Raw genomic sequence first — 12,783 nt, forward strand, 5'->3', positions numbered from 1 at the left:
AACTTTTATTATTGCAATTCATAGTTTTTGGAAATAAATTTACAATATTATAAGGTTTAAAGATATAAAGAAAATATTGATTATTATTATTTATTATTATTATTGATATAATTTTATTCTCTTAAATTCTCTGTAAATTCTCAAGTTGTCTTAAAATGACGGTCCCAGTCACGAGAACGTGACCGGATTTTAAATGTCCGAGAAATTTAGAACTCTAGGTAAGGTCCCATCTTTACGGCGGGGAGCTTATGTGTTGTTTTGTGTCTAATTTCGCATTATTTTTGTAGGTTATGTCTAACTCAAATCACGCAAATGGAAGAAATTTTCCGTCTGACCAAATGAACAGCTTGCAATTACATAATAAATTGTTCTATTTTTGTTTTCATCTTAAATTATCCAGTAAACGACATTCCAATAACTGTTTTTCAGATGATTTCCTCTTTTTCCAAAATGTCCGGTCAGGCAGTCAGATGACCCAATTGATCAGCGTCATTTGACGTCCCTCCCCTCCCCATCCCTATGTACGGCTGCACCGGGCAGGCAGGCAGAGGTATAAATGTACTTTAAGAGATAAAAAAAAAACTAGTGAGTTTCTCCTCTATGTGCGAAACTTGCTGCAATATCATCTATGGTCAGTGGCCTTGGTCGAACATCTGATTTCGCGGAGCAGTGTACTTGATCCGAAAAAAAATAATCAAATTGGAAACGGTGAAAAGGATCGTGGGAGCCGGGGGCCGCTTTAATGAAGTCAACGAGGAAAGTAAAAAAATCATCTTCGAGGCGTTTATCGTCCTCGTAATCGTGTACCTGGCACGTGGAGCTCAGTCTAAGGCCCGAGGGTTCCGTTTTTGATTTTTTCTGAATCGTTAACCTTGACTCGGGGTTTCGCGATTAACCATTTTCGTGAGTGGTGTCAAGGCGGTGTGAAGTGGTGGCAAGTTTCGACTCAACTTGAATCGTTGATTCGCGTCATCATCTTCGGGATTTGGGGTGATTTGAGGAGACGAACGGGAGGCGCGAGCTGTCAGTGTCGCGGTGGATGAGCCTAACCTAAAATGCGAGCGGCGATCGCCGACGTCGTCGTACTGTTTATCCTTCACCTTCTGTTCTGGTGCTGCGTCGACGTCCTCGCCAGCGGCGGCGCCCTTGACTCCACATCCAGCAGCTACTATGCTGGACCTACCCATACCCCAACCTCGAAATTGCCTTCCTTCACACAGAGTCTCTCTGATGGACTTGCACAGGCCGTGGCTCACGAGGCTGCTGGTGAGTTTTCCCAATTTTCACCAATTACATTGTCTTTCTGTCCTTTGGATTTCTCATTGTTTTTTCATTGTCCTTTCCTAACTAATTCATGTTTCGTCACTTCGAGTTTCAGGGGTTTGTAGACTCATGTCTGCAGTAGCCTGGTCCAAGTGAAGGGGAATCATTTTTATATGAGGTGACGTGAAAACGTGCGAAGCCTTTACCTCACACTAGCAATAATGTACATTGCGAAACATTGCATTGCTAATTAATAATATACAAAAGTAAATTAATATTACTATGATTCCAATTTTAAATTCTACAGTTTAATCACTTGAAGTTTATCAAAACGAAGCCTGAATAGTTTTTTGGTCAAAACAAAAATAAAAACTAGGGTGTCTAACCTACCTGAAAAACCTGAAAATGTCAGTGAATTTTTATATACCTGAAAAGGTAATTTTTTGTAACTAGGAATTTGTTGGAGAACGTGCTTAATAATTTTTTATTCAAATATAAAATTGAATATTAATGATTCATTTGCAAAAGTAGCTTTATATTACGGTATTTAACTGTTTTGTTGAGAATTCATTTTTTTGTATTAAGGCATTTTTTACCGTATTTTAATTTTTTAGTTTGGTATCTAGTCACAGAAGTCATTGGTCACATCTTGAAACCTTTTTCAGCTTCCCTTTCAAAAAAATACTTGTTAGTGAGTAGTCACGGAACAGTGATCTGTCACCTCTCTATCCCTTTTTCCAAGTCTCCCTTGAAAATTCATGTATTTTGTTAAAAATTCGTTCTGTTTGTCAGAAAATTAATCTTTTTGCATGAAAATTCATCTCATGTTGAAAATTAATCTTTTTTGGTTCAATTCAACTGTTTTTGATTGAAATTTAAAATCTTTTTGTTGGTTAAAATATCAGCTACTACGTTTTTCGTTCATAATTCATGTTTTTCGGAATGACAATTTAATTTCTTGGTTGAAAGTTAAACTTTTTCGTTAAAAAATAATTTTGTTGTTTAAGATTCATTATTTTCATTGGAAATTCATCACATTGTTTAAAAATTCATCACTCATTTTGAATTTTTTTTGTTAAATTATTTTTGTTTTATGAGAGTTATTCAATTTTTGGTTTACAACTTATCTTTAGGTAATTTAAGCTGGCACAATACTATCAAGGTATAGAGATGTAACCCATTTCATAATTTAGGGTTAATTTGGGCCGGTGGTCCCAAATTTTTGGCTCTTATTTTTTGTAAAAAAAATAGTGTTTGTGCTAGCTTAACGTTAAGTTGACCGAACATTGCTGTAAAACGTACTAAAAATGATTTTACGGAAAATTTACCTCATAGAATAATTTAGGGCTCATTTAGGAGTCTGGAAATATGATAATAAAAATAAATGGTTTAAACCATTTTTTAAAAACAATTCTAGTAAAAATTAATTAAACAAATTTCTGTTTCTATCCTATGTTAAGGCTCACTTAGGGTTCCATGAATATGAAATTTGGATATAACAAAAAAATTTGAAACAGTTATTGTTTAAACAAATTTACCAACAAAAAATTATTTTCTTTTCGTTTCTCTTGCATAGTTTCAGGCTCGTTTAAGGATCCTGAAATATCAACTGAAAGTCGTGCGATATTTTCTTAGCCCTTTTTATATTCTCATCCTAATGAGAAGGTATTGGTTTTATGTAAAATTTCACTTTTTGGGTTTTCATCAAATCTCCACGTTTTGAGGTCGACTGAATCAGAAAAAACGATTTTTACGAAGGTGTTTGTCTGTCTGTAGTCTATTCTGTAGGCACGATAGCTTTCGAAAAATTGATCAGATTGAATGCTGCTTTGGCATACTTTTTTAAGGCCTAAAAAGAAAAAACAAGTTCGTAAATCAGCTACTTTAGATCAAAATTCAAAACAATTTATCCCCATGACTTTTTTCTATAAAAATAAAATGATCAGAGTTAGAGCATTTTCAAAATACACTGTAAAAAAAATCTATTGAATTTTAAATCTCTGGTGGATTTAAATAAAAGGAAAATGTAAAATTCATTATGTGAAAGAATAAAATAAAATTTATCAGGGCGACAAGGTTCGAACACTCGAAGCTCAAACTTCGTAGAATTTCATGGAGATTGAAGAAACACAAGCGGGACACGTTACTACTTACCTAAAACACATAAGATACTATGGGTATTTTTTTGATGTTTAAATATTCCGTAACAAAAATAAAAAAAAATATACGTTTTGAATAACCGCATTTTTTCCCGTTCCAATAGCAGAAAATGTAAAAGACAAAATAGGAATAGCTCGAATTCGGTATATTTTTGTGTGAAAGCTGTCAAAAAAGTTGAACATAGCTGTCAATTTCCTCACATTAAGAATAAAAATCCTCCAAAATTGAAGGATGAAGGCATTGATAAACAACGAACACAAGAGACGCTTTCGTATTCACTTATTGTATGATTAATTACATTAATCATTCTAATTATTCTAAATTTTAAATTAATTATAAATAAAAAATGTTACAGTTTCCGCCAGGGTAAAATTAAAGATCTTTGGTCAAATTAAAAATCTCGATGTAATTTTCAATCACAGAAAAGTGATTTTACCGACGCGTGGTATTTTTATACGTTGCGACCATGGACATAGGAAACAAGGGACTAGGCATGCCTTCCTAAATCGTGCGAGCGGGGTTGAATCCACGGGAGGGGGGAGAATTCCATAAATGGGGAGAGCCGCCATCTTACGATGTGTCATTTGATTATACGCACGAGCGTTTTTGCCGACAAACTGTGCATGAAAATATAAACATGTGGGCGCTGCCATGTTTGTCGCGGGACATCAAAAGGTGGCGGACGTCCCCCCCGCATTGGCATGCCTAGTCCCTTGTTTCCTATGTTTATGGCTGCGACTGAATTTTCCCTTCTGAATGTAAAGTTCGTACGAGGGAATGTGTAATTTTATTTCTATCGAGTGTGTAACATTACACTGCTGTTCGAGGGTCCTTTTATATACATCGCTAGAGGATGTAATTTCACATACTTTTGTAAAATCACACAGTGAAGTGTGTGATATTTACAATGATACAATATGTAATTTTCCGAAACTTCGTAATTTTACACAAATCTTTTTTTACAGTGTAAAAAAAACTAAAATAAACATTTTAAGCCAAACAACGCATGATATGAAAAAAAAGTAATGAGAAGAAAAACGTTGCTATTTGAAAGCCCTAGAAAATTATCACAACAACTTTTTTAATTTGTTCGAAAAGTTGAAAATTCCAAATTTGATCATACCAAAAATAATGAAAAATAAAAAATTCCATTTTTTGGTCAAACTAGGCAAGATAAGAAAAAATAAATAAGCTAAAATTACGCGCCCTGGAAAGATCTACAAATTTGTTCTGAATCACTTTTCGATAGGACGCGTAGTTTTTGTTTTTAGCCGTAAAAAACAACATTAAAACTAAAAAAATAAAAATGTTTTGTTTAAAATTTAACTATTCCAGTTGAAGATTCATTTTTTCAGTTGAAAATATATTACTTTGTTTGAAAATTGTTTTTTTGTTGTTGTTAAAAATTACTTATTGTTTTTTAACCAATCAATTCATGGTTGACATTTTCTTTTTTAGATGTACTTGAAGTTACGAACGTTCATATGAACGAAATTAAAGATTTTTTTCGGGAATTTTGTTTTGCCTAAATCATTTAGGATAACAAAAAATGATATTCCATCGGAAGAAGTTTTCGAAATTTTTATTTTTCGAGGAGTTACATACCCTTACAAATCACCCATTATTCAAAACTGCCAAACACAATTTTGATTGTCGATATTTAAATATATAAAAACGTTGAAAATCCTCTTTTTTTACCTCACTAATTATAGAGGGAGTGAGAAAGTTGGACAAGACCCCTAAAAACCACCCCTAATATACCCACACCTAAAATGTTAAAAATGACAAGTTTGATTGTCGATATTTGAAAATATAAAAACATCAAAAATTCTCTTTTTCTATCTCACTAATTATAGAGTGGGTGAGAAACTTCGGCAAGACTCCTACAAACCACCCTTAGTATATCCACACCTAAAATGTTAAAAATGACAAGTTTGATTGTCCATATTTGAAAATATAAAAACGTCAAAACTTCTCCTTTTTTATCTCACTAATTATAGAGGGAGTGAAAATGTTTGGCAAGACCCCTAAACCCGCTCCTACTATACACACGCCTAAAATGTTAAAAATAACAAGTTTGATTGTCGATATTTGAAAATATAAAAACATCAAAAGTTCTCTTTTTCTATCTCACTAATTATAGAGTGGGTGAGAAATTTCGGCAGGAACTAAAAAAAGAGATTTTTAAACCTTTTTGTATTTTCTAATATCGACAATCAAACTTGTCGATTTTAACATTTTAGGTGATACCTACACTGAAAAAAAAATTGCATTGAATCAAGTAGGCTAATTTACTTGGCTGATCTTACTTGAAAGAAGCAAGTATTTTCTTTTTACAAGGGACCGATTTTCTTGAATCAAGAAAATAATAGAATCAGGACAACTGTTTAAATCAAGAATATATTTACTCTAAGCAAAACACTATTGAGTTAATTTGTTTCATTATACTTATTTGCGTGAAGTTTAATTAAATATGAAATTAATAATATTATATTCTCATGATAAGTAACTAAAACTAGCAAAATTCTTGATCCAAGTAAATTCATATACTTATTTTGACTACTATTTTAATTGAAACAATGCTCATGTTCTTGAGACGAGAAAATGAATGTATTCAGCGAAGAAATAATTTCTCTTAAAATAATGCTTGAATATTTTCCTTCAAATAATTATTTATTTGAAACGAATGTCAGATTTACTTTGAAGATACCTGTGTTGTTAAGATAGAAACATATAAGTTTTTTCAACATAAGAACTGTAGACTTGATACAATAGACATTGCACACATACTATGAAAATGAATATATTGGTCTAAATTAATTTAACTCTTATTGCATGAGTATGTTATTAAATATAATAATCGACAAGTTTTCATGGTATGAAGTTGGTTCTCTTCGCCGCTAACAATTATTTTGAAATTCAATCATATTTATAAAATTCAAAACATTGGTTCACATAATCAATTTTATTTATGCAAATGTAGATAGGAATTTGCAACTTTGATAAACTACAAACTTTACGGTGATACACAAATCAAATCACCCATAAAACTATTTAAAAAATTATAAGTTTATTGCGTCGGTAAGTTTTTGTGGGTAAGAATTAAAAATGTTCAAATACATTTAAAAAAAGTGTTATTAATTTTGAAATAATTATGCAAGACTCAAAAGTAATTTCATTCCTAAAATTATTAAAAGGTTATAAATGTACTGCGTCTATAATTTTTTTCGCTGACTATTTGTATGTATTAATCTACTTAAAATTAAATCATTTCGAATTTTTTTTAACCGTGAAACATTTTTGTAAATAATCAAAAAAATCTGCTCGCTTTGCGGGCATATTCTCATCGCGCGCTATGCGCGCGGCTCGCTTCGCTCGCAAATTTGAGCGCGCCTAGGGCGCGCGATGGTTGAATCTTGCGCTTCGCGCTCGGATATTTATTCTTTGCGTTTGGAATGCTTGGAAAAAACTTTACCAAAAAGATCTCTTTTAGATGGCAGTATTTACATGCGTCTTCATATTCTGAATTATCTACTTAATTAAGTATAGTCAAAGATTAAATTTCTCAAAGCTCTGTAGGCTTTGAGGTACACATTCTCATCGTGACACTCGCGCTGCGCGCTCGTTTTCCGACAGACATTTGTAAACAGATTTTGTTGGATTTTTTCTCGTAACTTTCGTCGTTTTTCCACACATTTTTTTTATTTTATTTTTTTTCAACGTTATGTTTCACGAATAAAACAAAAAGTACGCGTCCTATCAAGAAGTGATTCTTAACGAAGTTGTAGATCTTTTTTGGGATAACCATTTTTATTAATTCATCTTTTTTCATATCCTACATAGTTTGTCCACAAAATGAATTTTTTTATTTTCCATTATTTTTTGTGCAATCAAAATTTGAAATTTCGATTTTTGACGAAAATCCAAAAATTGATTATGATAGTCTTGTAGGGCTTTCGAAAAGAAATAATTTTCTTCTCTTAACTTTTGTTCATATCGTGCGTTTTTCGGCTTCAAATTTTGATGTTCGGTTGATTAAAAAAATTTGGAAAACGCTATAACTCTGAGAATTTTCTTTTGATCGAGAAAAGTCATAAGGATAAATTGTTTGTTCTTTTTAATACTATAAATATCCGTACATAGAATTTTTAAATTCAGAAAAAAGTGGTCTCAAAAATTTTCAAAATGCGCTCACTTTTTGAATTTTTATCAAAAATAGCTGGTTCAAGAATTCGTCTTTTATTTTAGGACCTAAAAAAAGTGTGCCAAACATGAATTTGATTTGTTCATTTTTTCGAGATTTATCGTGGACAAACAGATGCCATAGTAAAAACCTGATTTTCGGATTCAGGGGGTCTTGAAACGTGGAGATCCGTTGAAAAAGTGTGATGTCAAATTTCCGACAATTCTAATACTTTCTCAATCATAAATGATGAGAATGTAATAAATATATGACAGCATTATACAAAGTTATAAGCTTTAAAAAATGCTTAAAAATACAATTGTTACATTTTCTTGATAATTTAAAAAAATGTTATGCGTTCATAAAGCAAAATATTTATGGAAAAAGAATTCAATAAAATTTTTAAAAAGTTTATTTAGAATGCATTTCATTTTATGATAGAATAATTAAAAAATTGACAATTAAAATGTTTTCAAATAAAAGAATTGAGAATGCAAGGAGGAAGCAAATAAATATTTTCCATACGGCCACCGTGAGCACTTTTTTAAATGGGTAATATTTAAACTAGCGATCAATTCTTTTTTTACATATTTTAAATTATTTTTGTTTGGAATTGTTATTTTAAATTAAAAACTGAATTAAAAACGTACTATAAAAGAACTAAATAAATCGAAAACTGTGCGTTTTACAGAGGTTTTTAAAAATCAGAAAATATTTATTTGTCACTGAGGTTATTAAAGCGTTTTTCAACTCAAAAGTTATTAATTTTTTATAAGCTTTAGATTTTCTTCTTCTTTTCTTCTTCTTTCTTTATTATTCATTACCTTTGGGTCGTTTTTAAGCGTTTTAAATATTTAGAAACAACAAGCGTTAAGTCCCTTGTTAAATAAGTGAAACTTACTTCGCTTTTTCGCATATTTTATATTATTATTTAAGAAATTAAATTATTTTTTTACAAAAAGTAGGTTTGTCTTTTTCATTGAATTGCATTATGAAAAAGCAAAAATAGATAAAAACTTGATGCTGTTTGCAAATGATCAAAAAAAAAAAAAAATAGATGAAAAAATAAGAGTAACTATTACTAATTATTTAAAAAGAGAAAAAGTCATGAAAATATATAGTGTAATATGAATAAAACTTAATTTTGAGATACATTTTGAAAGCTGTTCGAAGTTTACATTTTTGTGATTTATTTTGCTGATATTATTGATTTTATTATTTGTTATAGTTAAAAAAATATATTTATTGGTGAAACTATTAATGTGGCTAATGAAAAAATTAATAATATTTAAGACCTCAATGACAAAAATATTTTAAAACATATACATGATCAGAATAATTAATAAAAACTATATTACTTATATCCAATATAAATATAATAATAATTAAAATGTGTAAGACTACAACTTAAGTTGCAAAGTAAATAATCTTTGTACCTTTAAAATGTTAAAAATTTCAAGTTTTGAAGGAAATATTTTTAAAAAGTAGTGGTAATTGTAATTAAAATGTTCGAGGGAATAAGTTTTGTGAAAAGTCAGTGAAAAGACTAATAAATGAGAAAATGGATTTGATATTAATTAATATAGTGTATATATTTATTTGAATTAAACCAAACAACATATAGACATTTATACAGTGCCATCGTTTATTTGTTACTTAACCTTGAAAGCTTTTTTCTCGCTGCATTCAATCCCTAATAATTGTATTAAACATTTTTTATTTAAAGGAGATTTTGAATTAAATAGTTAATTATATTATTGCAAACTTCATTTCTGAATTTAAATTTCAAGGAGCTTTTGAATTAAATAGTTCATTATATTATTGCAAACCTTGTTTCTAAAATAAACAGACTATAAGCTACTAAAATCTATAAAAAAACTTACTGTACTCATGACGCACAGTTGGAGGAAATGCACTTTTTTCATTAAAAAATGTCCAGAGCCTTCAATTCTCTTGCGATTTTGAATTTTTCTGTTTTAAATTAAAGATCATTCAATTTTATGGATCTTGACTCTCCGAACTTTTGTCTTCTATAAGTGCTTCCCATTAATGTAGAAATGACTCTTAATAAAAAAAATAATTTGAAAGTTTATAATAACCACTGCGATAAATAATTTTCATAATATTTGTAAAATAGAACAATTTAAATTTGTGTAAACAAATTAGATAAACAAATTTAAAATGTTGGCCCTTTCGCATAGACATTTTTTTTACACTGGAAATCTTTCAAGCTATTGGACGAATGACAGCTAGTCACAAAAATATTAGAAAAGTTAACAATAAACACTTTGTATTGAGTGAATCTTAGAATGCAGTGTTATGATTCATTTCCAATCTATTACGATTGAAAATCCGACTTTTTCCAAGTGAAACTGCCAACATTGGGAATTTTCTTATGTAAATTGTTTATAAACATGTAAGTTGTTATGTTCCATTAAATATGATCAAACATACATTTTTTTAGTAATATCCGTAGCCATTGTAGCGATTAAAGAAAATAAAATTTTTGATAAAACCTTACATTTGAATATTTTGTCACGAGAATTATTTATAACAATAGTTATTTTTAACTTCTCAAATATTTTTGTGACTAGCAGTTATTCGTCCAACAGCTTAAAACATTTCCAGTGTAAAAAAAAATTCTATGCGGAAGGACCAAAATTATGAATTTCTTTATCTAATGTGTTTACAAAAATTTAAATTGTTATATTTTCTTAAATATTATTAAATATTTATTGTTTTAAGGAATACCTGTAGTCTTTCTCGCGCTTGAAGGAAATAATAATTTGAAAAATCTAACATTTTAATATTTTGCCACAAGAATTGTTTATAATAATAGTTATTATAAACTTCTAAATTATTTTTTTATTAAATGTCATCCCTACATTAATGTGAAGTTCTTTCAGCAACAAAAAATTTTACCGTTAATAAGACTATTTGTTAATTTGTTTATCAAATTTGTTTGCAAAAAATAAATGGAATGATAAACAAATTATTTGTATTTTATGAGTCCTCAAACATTAATTTAAGACAATATAAAGTTTTCCTGATCAGTTATTAAAGCGTAAAAAATTGTTATGTATAAAATTTCAGTTTTTCCATACTTTGAGTGGAAAAAATATTGATAAACAAATAGAGAAGACAAACGTTCAGAGCGTCAAGCTGAACGAAAAAAGTGAATTTCCTCCTACTGTGCGTCATGAGTACGGTACGTTTGTTTATAGAGTTTAATAGTTTACAGTCTCTTCATTTCAGAAATGAAGTTTGCAATAATATAATTAACTATTTAATTCAAAATCTCCTTTAAATAAAAAATGTTCAATACAATTATTAGGGGTTGAATGCAGCGAGAAAAAAGCTTTCAAGGTTAAGCAACAAATAAACGATTGCACTGTATAAATGTATATATGTTGTTTGGTTTAATTCAAATAAATGTATACACTGTATTAATTAATATTAAAAAAATTTTCTCCTTTATTAGTTTTTTCATTGACTTTTCACAAAAATTATTCCCTCAAACATTTAAATTACAATTACGATGTATATATTTTTGTCATTGAGGTCTTTAATATTATTAATTTTTTCATTAGTTACATTAATAATTTTAACAGAAAATAATTTTTTTTTAACTTTAGCAAATAATAAAATCAATAATATCAGCAAAATAAATCACAAAAATATAAAGTTCGAACTGCTTTCAAAATGTATCTCAAAATTAAATTATATTCATATTAAACCACATATTTTCATGACTTTCTTTTTTTAAATAATTAGTAATAGTTACTGTTATTTTTTCATCTTTTTTTTTGTTTATTTGCCAACAGCATCAAGTTTTTAATTATTTTTGCTTTTTCTTAAGGGCATGTGACACAGCTAAATACCTATATAACCGACCTCACTTTTTCAGTCCACAGAATGTTTTTTTGAACCAAAGAACTTTTTTGTAAATAAAATATCGAGCTGAAACTTTGGAAGATGTATTAGAGTACAATAAAGTACGTTTAGGTACTGCATTTTGGTAGGAACTTCACTGAAAATTACTTCATCTTTTTTCTGAACCTCAACATTTTTTGAACGTTCGAACTTTTTTTATACATAAAATATCGGTCTCAAACTTGGAGAAATGCAAGAGTCGAAAGAAAACTACGTTTAAGTACAAAGCTTAATAATAAAAGATATAAAAAAATATATTTTAACAATCAGTACCAACGGCATCAGCCGGTAACGTTGTACACGAAAATACGAACCCTCTAGAGCCTCGTCTAGTGGCCACCAGGTTTCGTATTTTCGTGTACAACGTTACCGCCTGATGCCGTTGGTATTGATTGTTAAAATATATTTTTTTATATCTTTTATTATTAAGCTTTGTACTTAAACGTAGTTTTCTTTCGACTCTTGCATTTCTCCAAGTTTGAGATCGATATTTTATGTATAAAAAAAGTTCGAACGTTCAAAAAATGTTGAGGTTCAGAAAAAAGATGAAGTAATTTTCAGTGAAGTTCCTACAAAAATGCAGTACCTAAACGTACTTTATTGTACTCTAATACATTTCCCAAAGTATCAGCTCGATATTTTATTCACAAAAAAAGTTCTTAGGTTCAAAAAACATTCAGTGAACTGAAAAAGTGTGGTCGGTAATATAGGTATTTAGCGGTGTCACATGCCCTTAATGCAATTCAATAAAAAAGACAGACCTACTTTTTGTGGCGCCATCTGTTGGATTAGTTTCACCGACAATTCCCCTCCGGATTGTAAGAAAATAGAAAAGTGAGGGCGATGCATGGGGCTGCTCTCCACGCTGCCCGCCAAAAATAAAAAAACTACATTTTTACGTCTTATTTTTACTTTTTAGCAATCTCTGTCGTCTTTTTCTAACAAATACTAATGGGCAATTTAAATATTTACCATGAATTTTACAACAATCTTTAATTGTTTAAATATATGTAAATTATTTAAACAATTGTTTTAGTATTTTCTCATTGTTTGGAGTACTACATTTTTCTAAAAACATTTTGTAATTATTTAAAAAATTATTTATTGTTAATTTTCAAAATTTCAAAAAATTGAGCCAAAAATGTTGCAGATACTTTGTTCCTCGCCGACAGTTCGGAAGACCAAATCTGTCGGATGAGACGTTTGTATCTGCTTCGGAGAGTATCCTTTATAGATGTCACATC

At 29.6% G+C, this 12,783-nt stretch overlaps 1 protein-coding gene across 3 annotated transcripts in view; it reads left to right on the plus strand.

Moving 5' to 3' along the window:
* The first annotated feature begins 624 nt into the window (after positions 1–624).
* Positions 625–12,783, plus strand: part of LOC117172551 (stromal interaction molecule homolog) — a 97,893-nt gene continuing 85,734 nt past the window's right edge. For all 3 annotated transcript variants that reach the window (XM_033360599.1, XM_033360601.1, XM_033360600.1), the window contains exon 1: positions 625–1,266. In XM_033360599.1, coding sequence (XP_033216490.1) covers positions 1,056–1,266 — 211 coding nt within the window. In that variant the 5' untranslated portion in view covers positions 625–1,055. The remainder of the gene's footprint in view (positions 1,267–12,783) is intronic.

The sequence above is a fragment of the Belonocnema kinseyi genome, chromosome 5 (assembly GCF_010883055.1).
Source record: "Belonocnema kinseyi isolate 2016_QV_RU_SX_M_011 chromosome 5, B_treatae_v1, whole genome shotgun sequence".
In the NCBI taxonomy this organism is placed as follows: Eukaryota; Metazoa; Arthropoda; class Insecta; order Hymenoptera; family Cynipidae; genus Belonocnema; species Belonocnema kinseyi.